Source organism: Ictidomys tridecemlineatus, chromosome 8 (genome assembly GCF_052094955.1).
Source record: "Ictidomys tridecemlineatus isolate mIctTri1 chromosome 8, mIctTri1.hap1, whole genome shotgun sequence".
In the NCBI taxonomy this organism is placed as follows: Eukaryota; Metazoa; Chordata; class Mammalia; order Rodentia; family Sciuridae; genus Ictidomys; species Ictidomys tridecemlineatus.
Window position 1 is genome coordinate 46,837,521 of NC_135484.1, and position 26,363 is coordinate 46,863,883.

The 26,363-nt window shown below is 35.6% G+C and overlaps 1 protein-coding gene across 2 annotated transcripts in view; it reads left to right on the plus strand.

Annotated features, from left to right (window-relative positions):
- The window catches only part of Frk (fyn related Src family tyrosine kinase), a 107,495-nt gene that overhangs the window by 29,948 nt on the left and 51,184 nt on the right, over positions 1–26,363 (plus strand). The window contains exon 3 of one of the 2 annotated variants that reach the window (XM_005340844.4): positions 18,639–18,760. The exons of the other annotated variant lie outside the window; for it this stretch is intronic. Coding sequence (XP_005340901.1) covers positions 18,639–18,760 — 122 coding nt within the window. The remainder of the gene's footprint in view (positions 1–18,638; positions 18,761–26,363) is intronic. 2 annotated transcript variants of the gene reach the window in all.

Sequence of the window (26,363 nt, forward strand, 5' to 3'; positions counted from 1 at the left end):
AGAGCAAATGGTGATGGGGATTGAACCCAGGGCTTTGCATATGAAGCAAGCACTCTACTTACTGAGCTATAATCCCAACCCCTAAAATATATTTTTGATACATGTTAGCATTGTAAAGAAACATTAAGTGCAGGTTTTGTTGGGAAGAAAGGAAGAACCTGGAAAGAGGGTACCCTCTTTCTCTGTTCTTTACAGAGTTACTGGTAGATTTATAGAATGAAGGGCATGCAATAGAAATGTTGAGGAGTGATTAAAGTATTGGGTGTTTCCTTGTTTAGTTCTACTTTGCCCTTTGCAATAACCCTGTATGGAAGGCACGATAATTACCTGTTGCAAGATGAGAAGACTGAGACCAGAGGTTGTGTGACATGCAAAACTTACTCATTTACACTGACTTAACTGGCTGACTTTGGATCCAAGTCTGAACAGAGAATGACAGCTTGTTCTAACACTGTTTACCATCCTGAATTATGGAACCAATGTTAGATGACTCATTATTAACAGAGGATTATAACACATGAAGATTAGCGATAGGTGAGGGCATGGTTGAGAAACAGACTGTAACAAACAAAGGCAGAACCTCCTACGCTGGGTCTTTAGGTCTTCTAATAAGACTTTCAGGTCTTTTAAAAGGTCAGAATTACAAGGATCTGTCTTCAGGCTTTGTTATTTCTAGAAAGAACTTGATTACTTTGAAAGGATGTTTATGGCCCAGATATAAGTTCTTGCTGACTTCATTATTACTGATAGGAGTTTTCTTCAGAATTGAAATTCAGTGGAATATTTTACAGTTCAATATGGAATAAATTTCTTATATAGATTTTAAGATAAAGTTTTAGTCATTTTTGTAGTGAAAGTGAAAATGGACAATGCATTTTGGTTTAGTTTCTGATCTTAATATATGCTTTCTAAAACCCCTAACTGATTAGAAGCATAATTTTTCACAAGAAATATTACAGATTAGTGACTTTTGACTCCAGGCATTAGCCCTGACTAGACCTCTGAGACTTGTGAATATTTCTAGGCCTTTATAAACTAGGAAAATTTTCCCTTTCATGAATCTGAAATTCATGCTATTCTTTAATTTAAAGTTTTTATCTTCAGAAGCCCTTTTAAAAATGTAAATAGCTTACCAGAAAGCAGATATTATCTGCAACCAACTTACATTTTGATACCTATCCCTTGCTGAGAATAGGGAAACACAAGGTGGAAGAGTTACATTCACAAAGGTCATTCTAACTGAGGTGTGTGTGTGTGTGTGTGTGTGTGTGTGTGTTGTATTTAGGAACTCATGGCAGTAGAGGCATAACTGTTATGAAAAGCAGATTTCTGAGGTCAGACTTTCCAATTGAATATTTTTTAAAAAAGCAAACCTAGTTCTTTTCAAGTCTAAGGAAATGTAAGGGTTATACAGGGCACATAATTTAGTTGTTCTGTTTGGTTTGTTTTTTGCAATACCAGGGATGAAACCCAGAGGCAATCTACCAGTGAGCTACATCCCCTGTCCTTTTGTTAAGAAAAAATTATTTATTTATCTTAGTTGTCAATGGACCTTTAATTTGTTTATTTATATGCATTGCTGAGAATTGAACCCAGTGCCTCACACATGCTAGGCATGCACTCTGCCACTGAGCCACAACCCCAGATCTTTTGTTTTATTTTTGAGATAGGGTCTTGCTAAGTTGCTCAGGCTGTACTTGAACTTGCAATACTTTTGCCTCGTGGTCCCAGTTGCTGGGATAACAGGTATGCACCACTGCACCCTTCACATACTATAGTTTTTAAAAACATGTTTTTTCCTGAACTATAGTTTATATATGCCAGAATATACAGATATTAAACTTACACTTTAATAAAATTTGATAAATTTAAATACTCATGTAAACACACAAAAATTAAGATGTAGAATATTTTTATTACCTCAGAAAATTCCCTTAAGTCTCTCCTCTTCTCCTACCCCTTCACAAACACCATTTTGATTTCTATCATCAGACCTTCTTTTTTGCGTTTCTGACACTCACATAGATGTAATCATATATTTACTTCTTTGAGTCTTGCTTCTTTGGCAATAATAGTTTTAAGCCCCAATTATATTGTTGTTATCATTAGTTTGTTTATTTTTAGTGTGGATTACTAATTTGTTGTATGACTATACCACAGTTTGTTTTTTCAGTCTCCTGTCGATGGGCTGTTCTCCATTTTTTATTACAATTTGCTAGCAACAATTTCTTGCAAGTCCATTTGTGACCATAATGTTTTCATTTTTCTTAAGTACATATCCAAGAGTAAAATGCTATGTCATTGGATAAGTAAGTTGTCAAATTTATTGTCATATAGTTACTGATATTTATTATTATTTTAATATCTTTGATGGTCCCACCTTTATTAGCTGATATTGATAACTGGTTTTTGATTAGTTTTCTTAGACAATATTGCTAGAGGCTGCCTTCTCTTTTTTCCTTTTTCTTTTCTTCTTTCTTCCATCTTCTTCTTTTGTGGTGCTGAGGATTGAACCTAAGGCTTTGCACATGAAAAGCAAGCACTGTACTGCTGAGCTATATCTTCAATCTTTTTTTTTTTTAATTTCATTCTGAGGCAGCATCTTGCTAAGTTGCTAAGGCTGGCCTCAAACTTCCAATCCTACTGCCTCAGCCTCTTGAGTAGTGGAAATATCAGGAATGTACCACTGTGCCTGGATTGAGACCTTTTAGTAATCTTTCCCAAATCAACTTGTATCTTTGTATGTTCTTTCTATGATTTTTAAAATTTGACCATTTTCCACTGTTGTCTTTATTTTTTTCTTTCTTTCTATGTTTTTAAAGTTTAATTTCTCTTCTTTTTTAATGCTTCTAAAGGGAAGATCTGACCTGTTTTTTTTAAAAAAATAGAAAGATTTGCATTAGGGTACGCTTTGAACATTTATGTCAAACAGATTTTGCAAATTTCTTATTTTTGTTATCAACAGATTTTTTTAAGTGACATGACCATTGCTGTAAGTTTAATTTCAATTAATTATGTATAATGAGCATGAAAACAGCAAGCAGCATAAAGTAGTCATAAGGCAGAAAATCCTTTTTTCCTATTATTGTCAATCCAAATTCCTAAAAATAGTACTTTAATTTGGAGGCAGAAGTATGATTATATATCTCAGACAATTGTACTGCCTAGCTCCTTTTCTTGGAGCCTCTACTTTATCAGCCATTACATGTGATATTTTGTCTGCACCATTGACATATTGATCACACATGTCAATTATGAAACATTTCGTTATGATAAATTTATCTTGAAATATATTTCTCCAGTGACCTGATATCAAAATGATGTATAGCATGGGTAGGTAGCTTTTTCTGACTTCTTGTGTTTACCCCTTTCTTTACTCGACTAAATGTGTGTTTTGCCAACCATAATGTAAACTTGTAAGTGTTCATGGTCTTTTCTGTCCACCCCCCCAGCTCATAGTAGATAAGTATTGATCTATTTCAATGTTTTTTTTTTGTATTGATCTATTTCAATATTTTTGGAATGTTTCTTAGCCTTGAAAACATTTATAACCCATCCACATGGTTAAGATTAGAAAATTGATCCTTGTTGAAACTGGGTGTTAGATAAAAGTGAATATTATGCTGTTTCCTTCACTTTGGAATGTACTTGAAAATTTCTATAATGCAAAGTTTAAGAATGTCTATAACAAACAACACATGGAAACCCAAGGAGTTGTGAAAACAGTGTTTTGCCATTGAGATTTCCAGTCTTTGAAAATATTTCTTTGAACCCAGATAGAGTCAGTGAGTCTACAGCACATAGAATTTGAAGGGAAAATTTACTTAAATAAAAAGATTACAAAACTATGTATATAGAGCTTAATAAGAAAGGGAATATTTACCTAAATTAAAATAAGAGATCACTTCCAATTACTTAAAGAAGCAGTTAAGTAACACACATTACAATAATAGCAAATTTAATTTAATTTTATTGATGCTTTCTATATATTTTTTTTCTCTATTTTTCAACTTAATTCTCTTTGACTCTTCACGTGTCAGTGATTTGGTAATATTTTCTGTGGAAAAAAAAAACAAGTGGTTACTTGGTTTTACTTTCAAATGTTTGATCAAATTTTTATTGTTGTTGATACCTTACTTAATCTATCAATCAGTTATTATATATCTATTTTTGAAGTACCAGAGATTGAATCCTGGTTGTTTTACCACTGAACTACATTTCCAGTCTTTTTAAATTTTGAGATAGAGTCCCATTAAGTTGCCAAGTTGCAATCTTCCTGCCTCAGTCTCTTTCTTGAAGAGTTGGGATTATAGGTGTGTGCTACACTGCCCAGTTATTATGGATACTCTAGAAAAGTTTCTTTTTGTTATTTAATTGTTCGTAACATCAGCTATGATTTTAATATTGCTTTGCTTTTTTTGAATCTCATTCTACTTTCCATTTACAACTTTTGATTCTTATGCAACCAAACGTACATCAGAACTACAAATGGGAGTTAGTGTTTAGCTTCATAGGAGTGTATTCTGTTACTCTGCAGGAACATTTTTAGAACCTGTAGTATTGCTCTTAAAAAGCCATAGCTGCTTTGTACTCTGCCAATGCCCTAGCAATGCTGATTATTGCATTATTGCATTAGAGCACGGAAAGTAATTCTATTTCTCTAGTTCAACTCTCCACAAAATAGAAATATTAAGGCATCTTCTTAGACCACCCCAAGATTTGCCATAAGAATGAAGCATAACATAGATCATGATACTGTGAAGTATAAAGTGGAATACAAATATTGTTTTTGTTTTTTCATTACAGTTATTTTTGTCACCTTTCTTATAGGGTTGTGATCATCTGATTGACTCTAAGATTACTCATCTGGGTAAAACCTGTTTTATTCCTTTGCTGTCTATACCAGACCTCTGATATTTCTTTCTATATGCTTGTCCTACTGAGTGAAATGATTTCATCAGCTTTAACGTTTAGCTATAAGAGTCATATCTCCAAATAATCCTTTGCTCATTCACTTATGTATTCATTTTACAGTATTAAGGGTATATTTAATGCTAGTATTACTGGGCCTGGCAGTTGTAGTGACAGACTAAAATACAATAGCCTCTTGTTAGCTCCAAGAGAGATTTCAAATATAAAAGGAGGAAGAAGGAGTTACCAAATAATACCCAAAACAGGTTGAACCAAGGAAAGGTGTATAAAGGAGAGGAACATAGGAACTCAGACACAAATGACCTAGAGAAGGTTTTTCTACCACAAGTCTTTGGGTTTCCACTCAAAGGATAAGTAGGAGTCAATGGGAGAAAACTTATGTAATGAATCTAGAATCATTTGCCTTTGCAGAAATCTGCTCCTCAGATCTATTTGGGGGGTCCCAATTCTAAGGCTGTGGTGTACTTCTGTTCTGTGCCCTCATTCCATCATCAGGGCATTTCAAATATATAAGATTTAAAAATCTCTTTCCTGGGTTGTGAAGGATACGTCAGAATTTACTCTGTGTTTTGCTGAGTTGTATTTTTTTCCCCCAGTTAATCCTGGACAAAGGGGCTAGTATTATGTTTTAGTATCTCTAGTAAAGTCTTTGTATCATCAAAACTGTGGAATGAAATTTTATTTAATAAAATTTGCTAATTAGTTAGGCAGCCACTGAGATGGGACATACTTCCGTTTCTTCAAACACATATCTGAATATACACAATTTACATGATTTTTATAAATACTATTCACATTGTGGATCATTAAAGTATATCCCCATATGAAGGCACTTTGTAAGAACATTTTAGACCACTTCAAGAAATTCATAATTTTAATAAACGGCATTACTTAAAACATAAATATGACTGATAGACACTCTGCCCATCTTGTTTTCCTAGGACACAGACTTGTTCTAGACAGTAAGAGTATGTATAATTCTGTTGCCACTGTACACCATAGATAATGGTGTGAGAGATGCTCTGCCTAAGGATTTGATGTGCTAAAAAAAAAAAAATTTCTATTTTCAAAGTCTGGCTCTTTGTGTTGCTGAAATCAAGAGCCGAAATAGATGAGCTTTTATTGAGCAGAACATTTTAATGAGTGTTGGAATACACAAAGGTAGTTCCACAATCTAGTATGGAGTGAGGATGAACCAAACTGATTTGCATACAAAAGCAAGGGGAAATTATGTAGTAAAAGCCTGTCAAAGAGAGGAGAGGAAGAAGAGAGTAGACTTAGCAATTGGACAGGGGCCCTGGACAGAAGGGAGAAGAAGGTTTGGGAAAATTGCTCTTCAAGGCAAGGGCTATTACATTTCTATAAACAGAGTTTTCTGGTAGTGTTTGAGCTTATTTTGTACTGTGGATTGTATTTAAAACTTTGTTCTTCATTGACTTTGCACAACATTTCGATAGAATTTATGTTTTGCATGGATTGAAAATAAAAGGGTGCACTCCAGTGTGAGGCGGATTTTAGCAGCACCACTTAGGGCTCAGGAGTGGACTCCAGACAAAGTCCTTCCCTTGCAAAAACAGGGCTATGCTTTTCTAAAGGCAAGTCCTGGGTACTGTGCCTCAGAATTCCCTGCTGTGCAGGGAACCTGCAGCACCCTGAGCTCTACTTCAGCCCTTCTTGAAGTATTTACTTGTACGCACACTTTACTTGGGACATTTCTCAGAAACTGGAGTATGAGAACTGAGTTCTCAAAAAAGTTAATCCTTAGGTAGCCCTGGCAGAGCTGGGGACTGGGGACAAGGTATGCCATTCCCCTAAATTCCAGGGAGTGAGACTGTCATTTATCTGCAACTGTCTTTTTTGCTAATTCTATGCAAAAGCAATCAGGAGTCTAATTTTAAAATTTCAGAAGAATCTACCACTGCTGGCTGAGCCTTCCCTTTGTTTCCTGACAAATAGCTTGTTGACATCAAAAACAAAAGGTGTATTTTCTGGCACTGATTCTGGCTTTCTTTTTGAAAGGAACAAGCTGCTTTGTGGACATGATCAGCGTCTGCTATTTTCAAGTCAGTGAGTGGCATTTGTATAGTTATAAACAGCTGTAAGTTATTAATCTTGGTGTTACAATTGGTAATTATTAATGCTAGCCAAGTTTAGTGAGTACCTGGGTGCACAGAACCAAATTATTTAAGACAGAAGATGAAAGCCTGCTCTGATTTTTGGTGGATCCTGTGTCTCACATCTTGGTTGCCTAGGGGTGGAGGGAGACCTGTTTTATTTTAACCTCAAAGAGCAGTGAAACTAGAACACATCTGTGCATCCATGATGGTAGCTGCAGACACACACACACACACACACACACACACACACACACAAGCTTGTCTTTGTGAAACATATGAATTAAAATTAGGCAATATAGAGATTCTGCTATGCATTTTATGTTTACCAAAAGTGAAAAACAATTTCATTTCAACATGTTGCCTTTTATATGAATTTAAGAGCTATTGATGAAAAATCCTACCTTAAATAATTCATTATAATTAAAAATGTTATTTCTATTCTGAGTATGATTATTTTTCATTTAACGGATTCCTCCCTTTTCCTTAGCTAAAGAGTCACAGCTCCCAAGGAGCTCTTTGGAGGGTCTATTTAGCTTCTGCTGTTTTGTATTTCCATACACATCTGTGATAGAAATGAGTAAAGTTGATGGGCATTGTTTATTTCTTAATTAGAAAGAAATGCTAATAGATCTCAGTTAAGCTGCTGTTGAGAAATGTGGTTATTGGCTTCAGTCCTACAATGGATTATGATCCTCATTCATTTATGGCTGTGAAAGAGTTGATCCAATTTTTCTCCATAGCTCTATTTATTCTCTTGATTACTTTGACTTTAGAAACACAAAGGAAAACCCTCTGGAATTCCACCTGCCATATACAGCTGCCTACTAAGAGTAATTTTAAAAATGCACTCCTTCCTTCTTACTTTGCTTTTTTTCTCTACTCCATTGTTTTTATCACCTTCAAATACACATATTTATTTTGCCCATTGTCTTTCTCTATTAGTATATGAGCACCACAAAGTCAGGAGTTTTTGTACCATTTATTGCACTATTTTATTCTACCAAACTATAATTGTGCCCAGTACATAGTAGGTACTCCAGAAGCAATTGTTAAATGAAAGATAATGAATGAATTTTGTGGCAGTAGGCCATGGTGGTGGTTTTGTTACCAGTTCTTCTGTGAATTTGGAAATGAAAGTTAGCCTTATGGAAGGAGATGGTTAGTTGCTGTCATGGCCATCTTTGAAATTTTAATGAAATAACAGATTATTTTCCAGAAAAATGAATGTACTTATTAAAACAAAATTTCCTATGAATTCATATAAAAATTTCTTTTCAATTCAGAAATCTGATGGTTCCCCTTTTTTGTCTTTCCCCAAAGAATAAATCTTCCTTGATCTGCATTCCGTATGTATCCTCACTTAAATTTGTTCATCAATTTTTGAAGAACAAGCTATGTTTTCCTGTCATTTTTGCTGATGAACTCAGAACTTGAAACTATCTACTGTGTTAAACATTCATAAAAGTATCTGATCCTCATAATATTTTTTCACATTTTGCTGAAGATCTGTTTATTCCATGGAATTAGTAGTTTCCATATGAATTACCTATACACATCAAAGACCAGTACACATCTCTTGCTTCTTCCTGTCCACTGTTACCCATAAAACCAATCTGCTCACAGATATATAATGGTTCACCCATGTGTGCCTACGTGGTTGTCCTTCATTTCTTTGGATTTCTCATCTCTTAAATCCTATTCAAAGTGTATTTGCCTTAGGAAGTTTCATCCTTGTTATAGCTAACAGTTAATTTCTCCAACTGCATATCCTTACAATTATATTCTCTTGTTTTGTTTTTGTATTTTCTTTCTTTTTCTTTTTCTTTTCTTTCTTTTTTTTTTTTTTTTTTTGATACTGGGGATTGAACCCAAGGGTACTTAACCACTGAATCACATCCCCAGCTGTTTTTTTTTTTTTTTTTGTATTTTATTTAAAGACAGGGTCTTGCTGAGTTGCTTAGGGACTCACTGAGTTTCTGAGGCTGGCTTTGAACTTGCTTGCAATCCTCCTGCTTCAGCCTCCTGAGCCACAGGGATTACAGGTGTGTACCACTGTGCCTGGCTATACTTTCTTTTTTTATACCTTTATTTATCCATTTTTATGTGGTGCCAAGGATAGAACCCAGTGTCTCTCACACATGTTAGGCAAGCGCTCTTCTACTGAGCCACAACCCCAGCCCTTCTTTTTGATTAATTGCTCAAAGTAGTTTTATTTTTTTAATCTTCAGAGTCTCAAAGGAAAGGTAATAGGCTCTTCTTTTGCCTCTTCAACTATTCTTCATATAATATTTTTCTTTTTTTTTCTTTCTTGTTTTTTTATTGGTTTTTCACAACATTACAAAGCTCTTGACATATCATATTTCATACATTAGATTGAAGTGGGTTATGAACTTCCAATTTTACCCCAAATGCAGATTGCAGAATCACGTTGATTACACATCCACAATTTTACATAATGCCCTATTAGTAATTGTTGTATTCTGCTACCTTTCCTATCCCCTACTATCCCCCCTTCCCTCCCCTCCCATCTTCTCTCTCTACCCCATCTACTGTAATTCATTTCTCTCCTTGTTTATTTTCCCATTCCCCTCACAACCTCTTATATGTAATTTTGTATAGTAATGAGGGTCTCCCTTCATTTCCATGCAATTTCCCTTTTCTCTCCCTTTCCCTCCCATCTCATGACTCTGTTTAATGTTAATCTTTTCTTCCTGCTCTTCCTCCTTGCTCTGTTCATAGTTGCTCTCATTATATCAAATAAGACATTTGGTATTTGTTTTTTAGGGATTGGCTAGCTTCACTAAGCATAATCTGCCATCCATGTCCCTGCAAATTCCATGATTTTGTCATTTTTTAGTGCTGCGTAATATTCCATGGTATATAAATGCCACTTTTTTTTATCCATTCATCTATTGAAGGGCATCTAGGTTGGTTCCACAGTCTAGCTATTGTGAATTGTGCTGCTATGAACATTGTTGTAGCTGTGTCCCTATAGCACGCTCTTTTAAGGTCTTTAGGGAATAGTCCGAGAAGGGCAATAGCAGGGTCAAATGATGGTTCCATTCCCAGCTTTCCCAGGAATCTCCATACTACTTTCCAAATTGGCCACACCAATTTGCAGTCCCACCAGCAATGTACAAGTGTACCCTTTTCTCCACATCCTCGCCAGCACTTGTTGTTGTTTGACTTCATAGTGGCTGCCAATCTTACTGGAGTGAGATGGTATCTTAGGGTGGTTTTGATTTGCATTTCTCTGACTGCTAGAGATGGTGATCATTTTTTCATGTATTTGTTGATTGATTGTATATCCTCCTCTGAGAAGTGTCTGTTCAGATCCTTGGCCCATTTGTTGATTGGGTTATTTGTTATCTTATTGTCTAGTTTTTTGAGTTCTTTGTATACTCTGTATATTAGGGCTCTATCTGAAGTGTGAGGAGTAAAAATTTGGTTGTTTGGTTTCCACTGCACAGCGCACCACCCAGCAAACTCTGTGATGTCCTCTTTGGATCTGCAGGTCAGACGCCACCCTTCCACTTGATTTACTTGGAATCCTTTGTCATTCATAATGTCCAAAATGGCAAGACTTTCCCAACATTCTCTGGTGGGCAAACCTGCCTTGGCTCCTGAGAGTCACAGCTCCCTGTAAGCAGCTCTGAAAGCCTCTGGTGTGCCTGATGGGGACGGTGCTTTTAATTATCATGAAATCAATGTTAATGACATATTTCAACACATTAAACATGTAGAAAACTGTTTAACTGTTAGTTGTTCAGGTAATAAGGTATATCAGGCAAAAGTAGGTTCAGCCACCTTCAAGATGTATATGATGTTTGAGATGAAAAAATTTCATAAGGCTAAGTGATGGCGTAGTACATGGGATACTGTTGAAATTTAAGACAAACCTATGGCTTTGCTGATGTCTGTTCTGATGGCATGTGTATGTGCAGTAACATTCATGAAATATTTGAATATCATCTCTGGTATAGGCAAAAAAGAAGACCAATGTTCTCTTTTTTTCTTTGTTAGAAAAATTTGGATCCAAGAAATACTGAGTGGGCTACTAAGCCCATAGCTTAACATTATAACCCATCTTAAGTGAGTCCATACACCAACTGGCTAAACTCAATGTTAGTATTTTTCATTCCCTGAAGATAATGCCCAAGGAATGTTATTTTGTAGATCTTTTAGGAACACTCCATGCTTTAAATAAAGTAAGTTGATATAAGACAATTTATGACAGTGTGAATTAATTCACTTTATTATTAATTAAATTAAAATATTCCTTTCACTGGACATGGTGGCGTGTGCCTGTAATCCCAGCAGCTTGGGAAGCTGAGGCAGGAGGATTACAAGTTCACAGCCAGTCTCAGCAACTTAGTGAAATCCTGTCTTAAAAACAACAAAGAAACAAAAACCAAATAAAACCTAAAAACAGGATGGGGATGTAGTTGAGTGGTTAAGCACACCTGGGTTCAATACCTGGTACATTTTTTTTTCTCAGAATGAGGAAGAAAATGATTCATGTGAAAGAAGATTATTGTTTTTGGAGGGGAAATAGAAAAATAGAAAACTGCTACTGCCACTTCAGAAATTTAATGCCCCATCTATCCATTAAGAAGAATATGAGTACCCTAAGCTTATTCATAGAATCATAAGAATGAACATATGTAATGTTTTGTGACATAAAGGAATTTTTCAAAGCATTATATAAGATCACTTGCATTTATCTTCTTTTGATGTGACACAAAGTATTCAATGGTTAATAATGTTAAGTCATAATCTAATTTCTGGGACAAACATTAGCACAGATATTATTGGAAAACAAAGTAGATGGATTAAATTTACATTTTTACTTCAGACTTGATGATTGTCACACTCACACACACACACAAACACACTACAATTTTAAAAGAGAAATCATTATTGACTTCCATTTCTTTTTGCATAAATAGGGGCTTTTGTAAAACAACAGCATGTTTTGAGATTGAATGCCTGTTTGAACTGTGTTGTATTCTTTGTAAACTTTTCCTGTGAGCAATTCATACTTTTGATAAGTAGACTCAGGGAAATGGGTTCAGGGTATAACCAGATTCTTTTGCAAATAGTCACCTCCCCCAGTGAGGGACACACAAATTGGCTCACCTTACTTCCTCTCTCCTACAGTAGTTCCTTCAAAATTCTACTTTTAGAGTGACTATCAAGGTGAGCAACAGCAACAAAACAAGCTTTATCCAATGACCCAAGAGAGCACTTCCTGGTTTCTGTGTGACTGCATGTCCTATCTCAGATACTGACCTAAAGTGACATTGTTACTTTATCACACATTCTTTACATGTGCGTAGCCCTGACAGGCTTGTATTTTGAAGGACAGAGAGGTCAGATTAATTTTTGATCTTTACTTTCATGTACAAATGGTCTCTTTGGGAGAAGAGAAAGAAGTCAGATCAGAATCTGTGTTCTAATGCCAATTAACATCACAACTATGAAGGAACTGGCCCATAGAAGATAAGGCACTTTATGTTGTTGCAAAGTGTGTAGCAAACAGAAGTAAAAGATTACATGAAAACACCACATTATCTGAAGTTCAATGGTCAGTATAAACCCAAAGACTATATAAAACACCCTCACTGGAGTACAATGTATTGATGGTTTCATCAACAAGTATTTAACTGCTCCAAAGGCCAAAGCTTCCTGCCAGAAATAAGTCAAGTCAGACTCAGTCCTTGGGCCACAAGTGTACATAAGGAATAATCTAAAATAAACAAATAAAATATGTGGTACTAGTTTGTGTTTGCTTCATGTCAAACTAGAAGAGTAGTAGTCACTGAATATTGCAGGAATTCTGAATAAGCATCATGTGTAAGTAATTCTTTTACAACTAATGGTCACAGTACCAATTTAGCTGGAGCAGATGAAGGAAAGACAAAGTTGAAGGCACAGGTGAAGTACAGGTGGTAGAGACCCTGCAATTCCAGCTTAATGGGTTTTATTCTAAAAGCAATCAAAATAACACAGTGAAACAACAAAATCCACATTATTTATGTGTATATGTTGGTAAGATGTACCAGTTCATACTTTTAGAAGATAAACCCAGTGTTGGTGGAATGAGCAGAGAAAGGAGACTGAGATCATGCCTGTAAAAACTTGTGACAACATTGCCTGGCTCCTGGTACATGATCAATAAATATAAGCTCTTAATTTTAACTTATTTTAAAGAGAAGAGATTGCAGAATATTGTCATAACACATGTGGTGATGATGAACTGGATGGAGGTTATACTGGGGGCAAATGGAAATGAAGGGACTTCACAGAGGCCTTCCTGGCAATGTTGTTGAAACACAATAGCTGAAGGGAACATGGAGCCAAGCCTTTCATTTAGGTAAGATAAATGACTGAATGTGGTTACGAGTGTGAACTGCAAACTATAGGCATTTTGCCAAGTTTAATACCATGGAAATATCCCAAGCCACACTGGTGAGAACAAGATTTGGTTTTAGCTGTCATTACACATATGGCTATGATGACAACAATAAAGACACCCTTAGCCCTGAGCTACCACAGGGATCTTCTCCCAGGTTACTTTCCCCAGTCATCAGGCCAAGTTGACCCCAAACTTTCCTTTTTGCATTTTCTGGGAGAAATATATATTTAAATATATATTTAATTTTTTTCTGGGATAGGTTTTAGGACCTTGTTTCTATTTTTATTTTCAGGATTTGTCTATGGTAGTTGAAGACCAGCTGTTCTTGTTTTATTTAGGGAGACAATGGAAAAAATATACATTTGGTTGATATCTATATTATGTGAGTGTTGATATTTAAGTGGTAATGCTATTTTTTTTAAATTAAAGCTCACTTTATTTATTTATTCATTTTGGTAAAATACAGATTAAGGTCCTCTTCCTCTTTTTGAATTAGTAAAATGGGCTACTGCCACCTGGTGGCAGATTATCAGGAACGATAGGCAGGGATGAACTATGAACATAATTACAGATCATGTTCAATCATGAGCTCAAGTTCAACAGGTCTAAAACAATTTATAATTTATCCTTTAAATTAGTTTTCTTAAAATGGGTTGAAAACAAATGTGTCCAGATATCAAGCTCTACACAGATGTGATTTTTTCTTAATCTGAAAACAAGGCTGTGAGGGTTGTTGTTCCCACCTACAAAGGAGAAAATTGAAGTTGGGAGGTTAATTAACATCTCCAGTGAGATGCTGTCACTCTTAACCATTAGTCTACACTGCTTTCTAAGGTGTTGACGGGCACACCATCTGTAGTCATTCAGAGTTGAACCCTGGTGGTGCATGGACTCTCCCATCATTGCACTTCTCATGTTCCTTTGGGTTTTTTCTTGTCTCTATCAATTCTAATTGCCAACTTTCTAGTCCACACCTTTACAACACCTAGAGTTTGTTAAATAACTTAATTTTTTATATTTAAATAAATTATAATGTGATCTACAACTACGTCTCACTGTAGACATTCAAATTATACAGAAGAGCACAAAGTAAGAACTGAAAGTCCTTTGTCATCACTTTTATCATATCTCAGAGAAGAAGCACATATGAGTTTCGATTGGTCTTAAAAATATAAATAGGACTATATTATTCCGATTGCTCTGCAATGTACTCTTTTCATTTAATGATGTCTTGAAGATTTTTCTCTGTCATGTTGTAGCCTTTTACCCACAGTGGATACTTGATAAATTGTTTGCAAAATAAAAGTTAGACTTTAGTCACATATTCCTTTTGCCACAAATAGGCATTAACCTTTTTTTTTTTTTTTTTTTTTTTTTTGGTGGTGGTACTGAGAATCAAACCCAGGGCATTTTAAAATTGAGCTATACATCCCTAGCCCTTTTTATTTTTATGTTGAGACAAGGTCTTACTAAGTTGACCAGGCTGCTGGCCTTCAACTTGTGACTCTCCCTCAGTCTCTTGAACCATTAGAATTATAGGCATGTGCCACCATCCTTGGGTTTTTGCTCAGTTTTCATCTAATGGAAGCATTTATTTCTCCTGGGATATAGGTTATCATAGGTATTGTGTCCTTTTAGTTATTATTAATCAATAGCTTCTTCATGGCATAGTTGTGGTACAGCAAATAGATTATTTTCATGAAATATCAATAGTGTGTATCTGTCTTATGTAAATATCTAATTTCTTTACTATTTCTATAGGTCAATAGTTCTCAAGATTTAATGTACATCAGATCCACCTGGGAGGCTTGTTATAACCCAAATTGCTGGATCCCACTTCCAGAGATTTTGGTTCCGTAGGTCTGGAATGAGGCCTGTGAATTTCCATTTCTAATAATTTCTGTGTGATGCTGATGCTCCTGGTCTAGAAACTCTACTCTAAAGACCACTGCTCTGTTTGGGTCACCTGTGCAATTTATATCTCATATGATATCTAGATCCCTTCTCAGTACTCATTGTTTTACTCCCTATAAGAACTGCAGGTTAAAGAGGGGGTCAAAAATGGCTGTGATGTGCCACCAAACCTCTGGTATGCATGTCCTTTCACAATAGGGCCAGCAGGGACACTTAAAGGCAGAACTGAAGAGAATGGCAGTCCTGCCAACAGCTCAGACCTCAAATTCAGGAATAGTTTTCACGAGTGCAGAGCGTGGAACTAGCTATTGTTTTCTCATTAGTCTCTGTGGCATCACATGCTCCAAAGATTGCAATCCATAGCAGGTGCGTCATCTTAGAGTATGAAGGATGGTATTACGATGCCGCTACATCCAGAAAACAATTTATTATTTATATTCTCTTCCTGGTAGGAGCTCAGCCAAGTAAAAAAGTGACCTGATGCATCCAGTCAAATATTTATATCAATTTCATCATTACTGTAGATTCAGTACTGAGTCCATAAAGCAATTATACCCATCTGCTAAACAAAAATCCAAAATTGAGACAGGATTTTTAAAACTTACTATAGAGTTTCTTTATAGTAAAATTGCTTAATCTTTAATCATTTGGTTTACAAAAACTGCTTGCTTATATGTATGTTGGGTAATGGAAACATCATTTATAAGGTTGATTATCTAAAATACTAATATAATGTGTATACATAAAACATAATGGAATGTTTGTACTTGAGAATGAAATATAGGAGATAAAAATTATAATTTAAAGAATTTAATTTTCTAGGTAAGTTGTAATTCTTGTAAAGGTTTACGTATTTATGTTTTGACCAAGCATTTTAATGTATATGAATAATCAATGCACTTTGAATGAGGAAAATGCATTGAGCTGATTAGGAGTATTTCATCCATGGTGCTTCTTCACTTGAAATACTGTGTGAAGAAATTTTGTCATTTCTGTAAATGGATTTTAAATATTAAATTTCACTAGGCATTCATGTATTCATAAAAACATGTATACTTTTTTTAATGTCTTTGCTTAAACTTTATGCAAAGGATATTATATTGGTATGTAAATTTCTTCTACTTCCTTTTGTCTCTGAACAATTTATGCATTTCAACTTCTGAGTAAAAGTACACTTAATATCCATAACTAAGCTTATATATGTCGAAAACAACATTTATTATTTATTTATTTATTCATTTTTTTGGTGGTACTGGGAAATTAACCCAGGGCCTCATGCATGCTAGGCAAGTGCTCTACCACAAAAATTGTGTCCAACTTTTCAATGTTTGAGTTCTTTAGTGAATTTTTTTGTCATGTTTCTCCTTTGGCACACTCACCATATAAGTCAGGAAGTGAAATTGAGTAATGCCATATTGCTCTATAAATTTGTTGAACCAAATTATATTGCCACTAGTATTGTGTGAAGTTTTTTTTTTTTGGGGGGGGGGACTGGTAATTGAACTCGGGCACTTTGCCACTGAACCACATCCATAGCCCTTTTTATTTATTTATCTTTAAATTTTGAGACAGAGTCTTGCTGAGTTGCTAAGAGCCTGTGTTGCTGAGGCTGGCCTTGAACTTGTGATCTTCATGCCTTAGGCTCCTGTGTTTGGATTACAGGCATGCTCCACTTGCTGGCTGTATAAAGTTCTTATTTCATATTTTCTCCAATATTTGATAATGTGAGAATTTTAAATTTTGGTCAGCATGAAAAGTGTGAAATTGTTTTTCATTGTGGTTTTTATATGTAATATTTAATTAGCATAGATAGACTGTGCTTCTTCATTTTTATTAATTATTTGGGTTTCCCATTTCTGTGAACTATCCAATTATGTACTTTGCCATTTTTTTCCTACGGTTTTGTCTTTTGTTTTAGATCTCAATATAATCTGAATATTAATTTTATTTTTTGTTATATACTTTGAAAAATTTTCTCCAAGTTTGTGACTTGTATTTTAATCTTATTCCATAGTAATCTTGTTGGTGAGGGAGTTTTAAATTGTAATGCAATAAATATTATTAATCTATTCCTTTAAGGTTTGTATATCTTTTTCTTTTTGCTCTAGTCTAATGTCCTTAGAAAGTTTTAAAGTTTGCCTTTTATATTAGATCCTTATGTGAAATTATTGTGTAAGCTGTTGGTAGCATCTATATTTCTCTATGGATTATTAATGATATCAGCATCATTTATTGAATAATTTGTCCTTTCATCACTGTTCTATATGTTCGGTCAGTTTGAGTTTTTATTATGTTTTTATTATTTAGTATTCCCTTGACTTATTTCTGAAATAGTAGGAAACAGGCATTTGTATTTTCTATGAATTTGTGACCTGCTACTTTGGAACTTTTCCATGTTTTTCATTGTTTCTGTTGGACCAATAATAGTCTATGACTGTTAATTTGGTGCTGACACTGAATCAGTGTGGCATCCATTAGTTTAGTTCCCCCCCAGTGTTTCCAGTTCTCTGTCTTCTAAATGGTGGATTGCACTTTCCCCTCTTTTTGATTTAGGCATGGCATGTGACTGCTTGCCAATGGATTCATTCATGAGTCAAAGCTTGAAATAGAATCTCTGCATCTAACTCTTATATTTTTGAAAGGGTAAAGATAAGAGGGTAAAGACAAAGGGTGAGGTGGCACCAAGAAGGTACTTCTCAGCCAGAAGTAGCTTTTTCATATAATCTCTTCATTGACTAAAGTTTCCTTTGTATTAATAAATTCCTCTTACATGTATTTTAGTGGGGTTGGGCCCCAATGGAGATGGGAAAAGAAAGGAATTAATGTTTGGGGGAGTACACTTTTAATCCCTCACACTGCAATATTAATTGAAATATTTGCCTCCTAACATCTAGGTGGTATTAGGTAAGCAGTGGACATTTGGATAGTGATGATGAGTAATTTTAGAGACTGGATCATGTTGGCTTACATGACAAGGTCTAGAGAGGGGCTTTGGCTTTGATAGAAGGAGAGAACAAGATTTCAGATTGTAGGGATGAGGAGGGGTGTGGAGCAGGCATCCCCCAAGTTTCTGCTTCATAATTTATTTTATGGACATCCTGAAAAATCATTCAAGTGCAAAAGTCACTATTTATATTTGTAACAACTTATTTAGTGTGTCAGATGTTTCTGATGTTAGGACACTTTCTTGCTAAGTTTCTTGCTTTTAAAACTGAACGCTGATGTTTAATTAAGGTTTTACATCTCTCTCTTTTTAGATGGTTCTTTGGAGCAATTAAAAGAGCAGATGCAGAAAAACAACTATTATATTCAGAAAATCAGACGGGTGCTTTTCTCATCAGAGAGAGTGAAAGCCAGAAAGGAGATTTCTCCCTTTCAGGTATGGACATTATTTTGTGGAGTTGGAATATAAATTTGAGAGTCTGCACTCATGAACCTGCTGTGTGGATATGGACATGTTAAACATGCCTTCTTTTGTTTTCTTCATAATAACTCCAAAATTAAATCTACAGAACTACTCAGGAGTAATATAAAAATTAACACAAAAATTTCCTATGGCTAGTAGTCTCTATAAACAGTTTCAAATATATGTACTCAAGATATGAAAGTGTAAGCACATAAATCTGGCTGTGTTTTTTCACTTCAGCATTATCTAGGATCCTTTTAGGGAAATGATAAGCAAGAAACAAAAACTATACTGTCTTCAAATTTAATTTGGCCATGATATAATTGTATATATGCACATATGCACACATATAATATGTGCATTATAATGTATATGTAATGTATAAATTTTAACATATTGTAACACATACAAACACACACATATGTATGCATTTGCATTTTACCTGTCTTTGCCTGGTAAATAGGAAGTGAATTGAAATGCTGAATGCAAATGCATTTAATTAACTCATGATATGTATGATGTCATCAAATGTAGTTTTCCAGCTGAAGGTCAAGTACGTGTTTCTCCACCCTAGAAAATACAGAATCTTAGGAGACCTGAGAAAGAACTTTTGAGAGTTCAGGTGATACATGTAGGTCTTTGCTTTTAAATATCTTTAAAGGTTTATGTTGCAGTGTTGCAGAATGGCCTTTTCTTAAAGTCTCTACAGTAGTTTAGCTCTAAATATCAAAATTTCTCTCCACTTGCCTTATCCTGATCTCCAGTGGAAAAAAGCCTGTCCTTTGTGTTATTGTCCTCTTATTCAATTTTCCTGACTAGATGTAAACCTTGTTGGGGAAGAGACTTTGCTTCCTTTCATTCCTTCAGATCTGGAGTAAGTGCTTAGTACATGTGATGTCCCATACCTCACTGTGTCTGCCTGGCTCAGAGCTAGGAGTCAGGACAGCTTCATGGAGTCACAGTGAAGCAGGTCCTGAGCCCCCATGTGTTGGGAACTTTGAACCTGTACTCTGGTCATGAAATGTGTTTTTGGCATCTGTTACCTTTCTGCTTACCTGGTGGTCCTAAATATTAGAGCAGGTGGGTTGGAGCTGGAGAAAATCAAGAATGGTATTATTGAGTCAGATTTTGCAGAGGGTCCTTTTGCCTATTCTGATACTAAATCTATATGATTTTTCAAAATCATGTGGATTTGACTCAACTCCTACATTCACGGACGAGAGGTTAGATAATGCTGTTCTGATTATCATTCTTGAAATGTGTCCAAGTTTAACATGTCCCTAACCTTTTAAAAGTTGCTTATACCCAGGGCAGTAATCAAATACTTCATTATGAGCTCAGAATAATACCCTACCTGGTTGGGACTTCACACTAATGTATACCTGTACAAATTCAGGTGACATGAATATTTTATATAACATTGTTCTGATTATAAAAAAATTAAAAATTTATATAAACAGAAACAACTCAAATAAGAATTATCTAACATATCACTTTCTGAAAATAAATTTTGTGTTTAAAATATTTTTTCTGTCAACCTTTTTTTCTACACTCCATCTGCATATATTTATATACAATCATATACACTTACACCTTCATACACAGGAAACAAAATTGAGACCATCTTGTAAATATGGAAAAATCTATCTATGTATATGTATGTTTATGTGCACATATAAGCATATGTATACACACAATTTTGTGTGCATGTGTAATGTGGATCCAGGCTCCATTTTAAATTCTGTTTTGCAGTATCCTGTGACCATTTTTGCATGCCTTTTAATATTTTTTTAAAAGCTACATAACATTCCACTGTATAAACAAGGATCATTTTATTTGACCTATTTCAAGTTTTGCACATTTTGTTATTTTCAGTGATTTTGCTATTATAAAATATGATATAGTGAAGATTCTTGTAGATAAATACTTGAATATTTAAGTATTTTCATGAGCATACTATGTATGGATGAAGAAAACTGAATCTTTTGAAGTCTCTATGCTTAATAAGAAGAGATACATGAGAATTCCTTGTTTAAATGCATTCATATTAGTTTATTTGCCTTTGACAATATTTATATATTAAATTAGGTAGTAGTCATTTACAGTTAGGTGAAATGTTTCAGATCAGCATTAAAAATACATAAGACTAATATCTCCATGAGAAAAATAACAGCAACAGCTGAATTACGTGATTTTATCTTTGAATAACATTTAGGCTATAGCAATGGCTCAGAACATTCTCTAAAAAGAATATTATGGAGCAAAACAGATTTACAGGCTTAGAACAAAATTACGAGGATATTGGCTGTTGTGTGCTGTGAATACTCTAGAGCTTGCTCATGGATTTAGGAAGCTTTGTAGGCCTTGCTCAGAGACCAGCATATCATTATAGATTCTTTTTCAATGAAGTCAAACAATTTAGAGTCTTTCAAACAAATTATCTGATTGCCGTGTATTCACTGGGAGATAAAGTAAATGCATCCTATTATGTTCCCCTGAAAGGAAACTTTTCTTATTAGCCAGAGGAAAGGCTATGTTGGGGAAAAAAATGGAAAGAAAAAGGTCTTCAATATATCCACATTAAATAAACAAACAATCCAATTGCTGACTGTTGATTATCACTAAAAATCTTCAGATGTACCGCTCATGGATTTATTTCTTAGTGCAGTTGTCTCCTTAATCAGTCAGAATTGATGGTCTTCAATTTTGCTGACTGCTGTGCGGGTAAAGGCAGGCAAATAGTATCCTTTTTCTACTCCATCTTTCCCACATGAGTTTTCCTTAGAAGTATTGTCTTTATTCCTTGGGCAGCACTGGCTTGCAGCTGTCAGGGAAGAGCTTCATGAGAGAGCATGATTTATTGATGCTGGGGTGGCTCTGAGAAGCAGCAGCCCAAGGTTGGGGTGGGTGCTAATTGGGTTGTTGTGATCCTTGCGTGTCTGTCGGCTCTTGTGAGGTCTGAGTAGATCGGAAAAGAGAGTTAGGCCATGACACCTCTCATAACGGCAAGACACTAATTAGCTGTGAATTACAGCAGCGCTTTTGGATATTACATATTATATGTGGTAGCCAGAGAATCTGTCTTCATTAGATGCATGACAGGTAGTTTTAGTGGCCCTACTGTTATTTGTCATTGGTAGTGAATTGTTTTTCTGATGAAAAATATAAATTTCTGACTGCATGTCACTGGTTTGGCTACTTCTTGACATCAGTCAATTACTTAAAAGGAAATTATTACACCATTATGTACAACTATAATGCACTAATAAAAATATGGAAAATAGAGAAAAAACAAAAAGGAAATTATTATTGTTATTACCATTAATATTAATTTAATATTTGGTGTCCTATAAAGCATTGATATTATTGTTTAGAGTAAATTTTAAGGAACGTGCACTTTGAGGGCTAAAATTCAGCTGTGAAGAGTTTTTCAAAACTCATTGCACCTTATAATTTTGCTTTAGATGGTTTACATATAAAACTTACAGAGAAGGAAGGGGAAATAGCTCAGTTGGTAGAGTGCTTGCCTAATATACCCGAAGTCCTGGGTTCACTCATCATCACCACCAAAACAACAACAACAAGAACAACAAACAAACAAACACCACCAACAAAAATCCTACAGAGTAGGAAAGAGACTTCCAGATTCATCCTTGGTGAAACACTTTAAAGAACAAATAATAGCAGCTTGCAGGTGGTTGAAAAAGTGACTTCATTGAAGACAGACAAAGGGCTCGTTGACAATGCTTCCTGGAGGTGAGCTTGTTTATTTATACATTAGTTTATTTCTTCAAGAAATATTCAGAGGGGGAGTTTAGACGGGGAAGGAAGCGGTACAGTCCCATCCCCCACAGCGGGCACTCCACCAAGGGAATCAGCAGTCAGCATCTTGAGCAGCTGATATATCCACCGCCATTCTCCGACAGATCTCAACAACAAAACAGGTGTGTGGCACTCAGCCCATCCCCCATACATCGGGAACTCGCATAAAATCTCTCCTAGGCTTGCTGGGGGAGGGAGAATCAGAGTGAGCCTGCATAAAGATTAGGGGGGAACTAGAGGCACCTGACCTGCAACCCCCCCTACCCATCTGCAGCCAAAACGAAACCTGTCTAGCTAGCGCTGGGGAGGGGCAAGCAGGAAAAATCCAAAGGACAGAGTGCCTTGGATCCCAATTGCCAACTGTGGGACCCCGGAGATCCAGGCCCACTGATTCGTGCGGCCTGCCCTGCGGCTACAGAAGGCTAGCAGGAGAAACCAGGAGGCTAGAGGCAAGGCCCTTGAGACTGGGCAGCTGGAAATTGCAGGCCCGCCGGCAACAGTTCACCCACTGCCCGCCGGCAACAGTTCACCCACTGCCCGCATAGCTGGGCGGTAGGAGAACACCCGGCCGCAGGTGACCGATCACCCGCCCGCGGCCTGTGATACTGGGCGGCTAGAGACCGCCTGCCTGCCGCGACTGGGAGCTGAAATCAAACAGAGACAGTCCAGTCACACCACCTCATCAGGACACCCAGGCAAGGAACTGGGGCCGGTCATAGCAAAGTAGTGTCGTCACTGGAGCTCGGACGTCGGATCTTCCTTCACAGTGGAATCCACGTCAGCAGGCATAATTTAACAACACTAAGGAGAGGCATCAGAGTAATACAGAACCAAAACAAATCTATAGAAGAGAGTAGAAACACGACAATCAAATAGAGCTGGAAAGCAACGGGGACAACATGAGGAAACAAGGGAAAAAAGGAGTACAAACAATGCAAGACAACTTAATTCTACAAGAGGACATAGAAACATCAGAAGCAGGGATAGGGAAAGAACTCAAGGCATACCTAACTCAAATGGAAAGGAATATTAGAGAAGACATGAGACAGCAAGTCCAAGCAATAAAAATATATTTTGAAAATGAATTAAACAAACAAATTCAAATGGCAAAGAACGAGCTCTACCAGGAGATAGAGATCTTAAAAAAGAATCAAACTATAATCCTAGAATTGCAGGAAACTATAAACCAAATTAAAAACTCAAACGAGAATATTACAAATAGACTTGATCAAGTAGAAGTCAGAACATCAGATAATGAAGACAAGGTTTATCAACTTGAAAAGAGTATAGTCAACACAGAAAAGATGCTTAAATCCCATGAGCAATCTATTCAAGAGATATGGGATGTCATTAAAAAACCAAATTTGAGAGTCATCGGGATAGAAGAAGGCACAGAGATTCAAACCAAAGGAATGGACAGCATATTAAATGAAATAATTGTAGAAAACTTCCCAGAGATGAAAGATGGAATGGATTGCCAAATCCTGGAAGCCTACAGGACCCCAAACATTCAAAACTATAATAGACCAACTCCAAGACACATAATTATGAAGATAGCCAACATACAGGACAAGGAGAGATTATTAAAAGCTACCAGAGAAAAGAGACAGATTACATTCAGGGGTAAACCAATTAGGTTAACGACTGATTTCTCAGCACAGACTTTGAAAGCGAGAAGATCCTGGAACAATGTATTTCAAACGCTGAAAAATAATGGATTTCAACCAAGAATACTGTATCCAGCAAAATTGAGCTTCAGATTTGACAACGAAATTAAAATCTTTCACGATAAACAAAAGCTAAAAGAATTTGCAGCAAGAAAACCAGCACTGCAAAGCATTCTGAGCAATATACTACAAGAAGAGGAATTGAAAAATAGTGCCCAAAACTAACAACAAGAGGTATCTCAGTAAAGGAGGAGGAAAATAACCAAAAAAAGTAAAACTAGCCAAACTAAAATAAATAAATAAAGAAGCATGACTGGAAGTACAAATCATATCTCAATTGTAACTTTAAATGTTAATGGCCTAAACTCACCAATCAAGAGACATAGGCTAGCAACCTGGATCAAAAAAACAAATCCAACAATATGCTGCCTTCAGGAGACTCATATGATAGGAAAAGACATACACAGGCTGAAGGTAAAAGGTTGGGAAAAATCATACCACTCACATGGCCCTCGGAAGCAAGCAGGAGTGGCCATACTCATATCAAATAAAATCAACTTCAAACCTAAGTTAATTAAGAAGGATAAAGAAGGACACTATATACTGTTAAAAGGGACCATCCACCAACAAGACATAACAATTATCAATTTGTATGCACCAAACAATGGAGCTGCAATCTACATAAAACAAACGCTCCTCAAGTTCAAGAGTCAAATAGACCATAACACAATAATTACGGGTGACTTCAACACACCGCTCTCGCCATTAGACAGATCCTCTAGACAAAAACTGAATAAAGAAACTATAGAACTCAACAGCACAATCAATAACCTAGACCTAACTGACATATATAGAATATACCAACCATCATCAAGTGGATACACGTTCTTCTCAGCAGCACATGGATCCTACTCAAAAATAGACCATATATTATGCCATAAGGCAAATCTTGGTAAATATAAAAGTGTGGAGATAATACCATGCACCATATCTGACCATAATGGAATGAAATTGGAAATCAATGATAAAAAAAGGAAGGAAAAATCCTACACCACATGGAAAATGAACAATATGTTATTGAATGATCAATGGGTTACAGAAGACATAAAGGAAGAGATAAAAAAATTCTTAGAGTCAAATGATAATACAGACACAACATACCGGAATCTATGGGACACAATGAAAGCAGTTTTAAGAGGGAAATTCATATCCTGGAGTTCTTTCATCAAAAAAAGAAAAAACCAACAAATAAATGAACTCACACTACACCTCAAAAACCTAGAAAAAGAAGAACAAAACAACAGCAATTGTAGTAGAAGACAAGAAATAATTAAAATTAGAGCAGAAATAAACGAAATTGAAACAAAAAAAACATTGAAAAAATTGATAAAACTAAAAGTTGGTTCTTTGAAAAAATAAATAAGATAGACAAGCCCTTAGCTATGCTAACAAAAAGAAGAAGAGAGAGAACTCAAATTACTAATATACGGGATGAAAAAGGCAATATCACAACAGACACTACAGAAATACAGAAGATAATTAGAAAGTATTTTGAAACCCTATATTCTAATAAAATAGAAGATAGCGAGGATATCGATAAATTTCTTAAGGCATATGATTTGCCCAGATTGAGACAGGAAGACACACACAATTTAAACAGACCAATAACAAAGGAGGAAATAGAAGAAGCCATCAAAAGACTACCAACCAAGAAAAGCCCTGGACCTGATGGGTATACAGCGGAGTTCTACAAAACCTTCAAAGAAGAACTAATACCAATACTTTTCAAACTATTTCAAGAAATAGAAAAAGAAGGAGCTCTTCCAAATTCATTCTATGAGGCCAACATCACCCTGATCCCAAAACCAGACAAAGACACTTCAAAGAAAGAAAACTACAGACCAATATCTCTAATGAATTTGGATGCAAAAATTCTCAATAAAATTCTGGCGAATCGAATACAAAAACATATCAGAAAACTTGTGCACCATGATCAAGTAGGATTCATCCCTGGGATGCAAGGCTGGTTCAATATACGGAAATCAATACATGCTATTCACCACATCAATAGGCTTAAAGACAAGAAC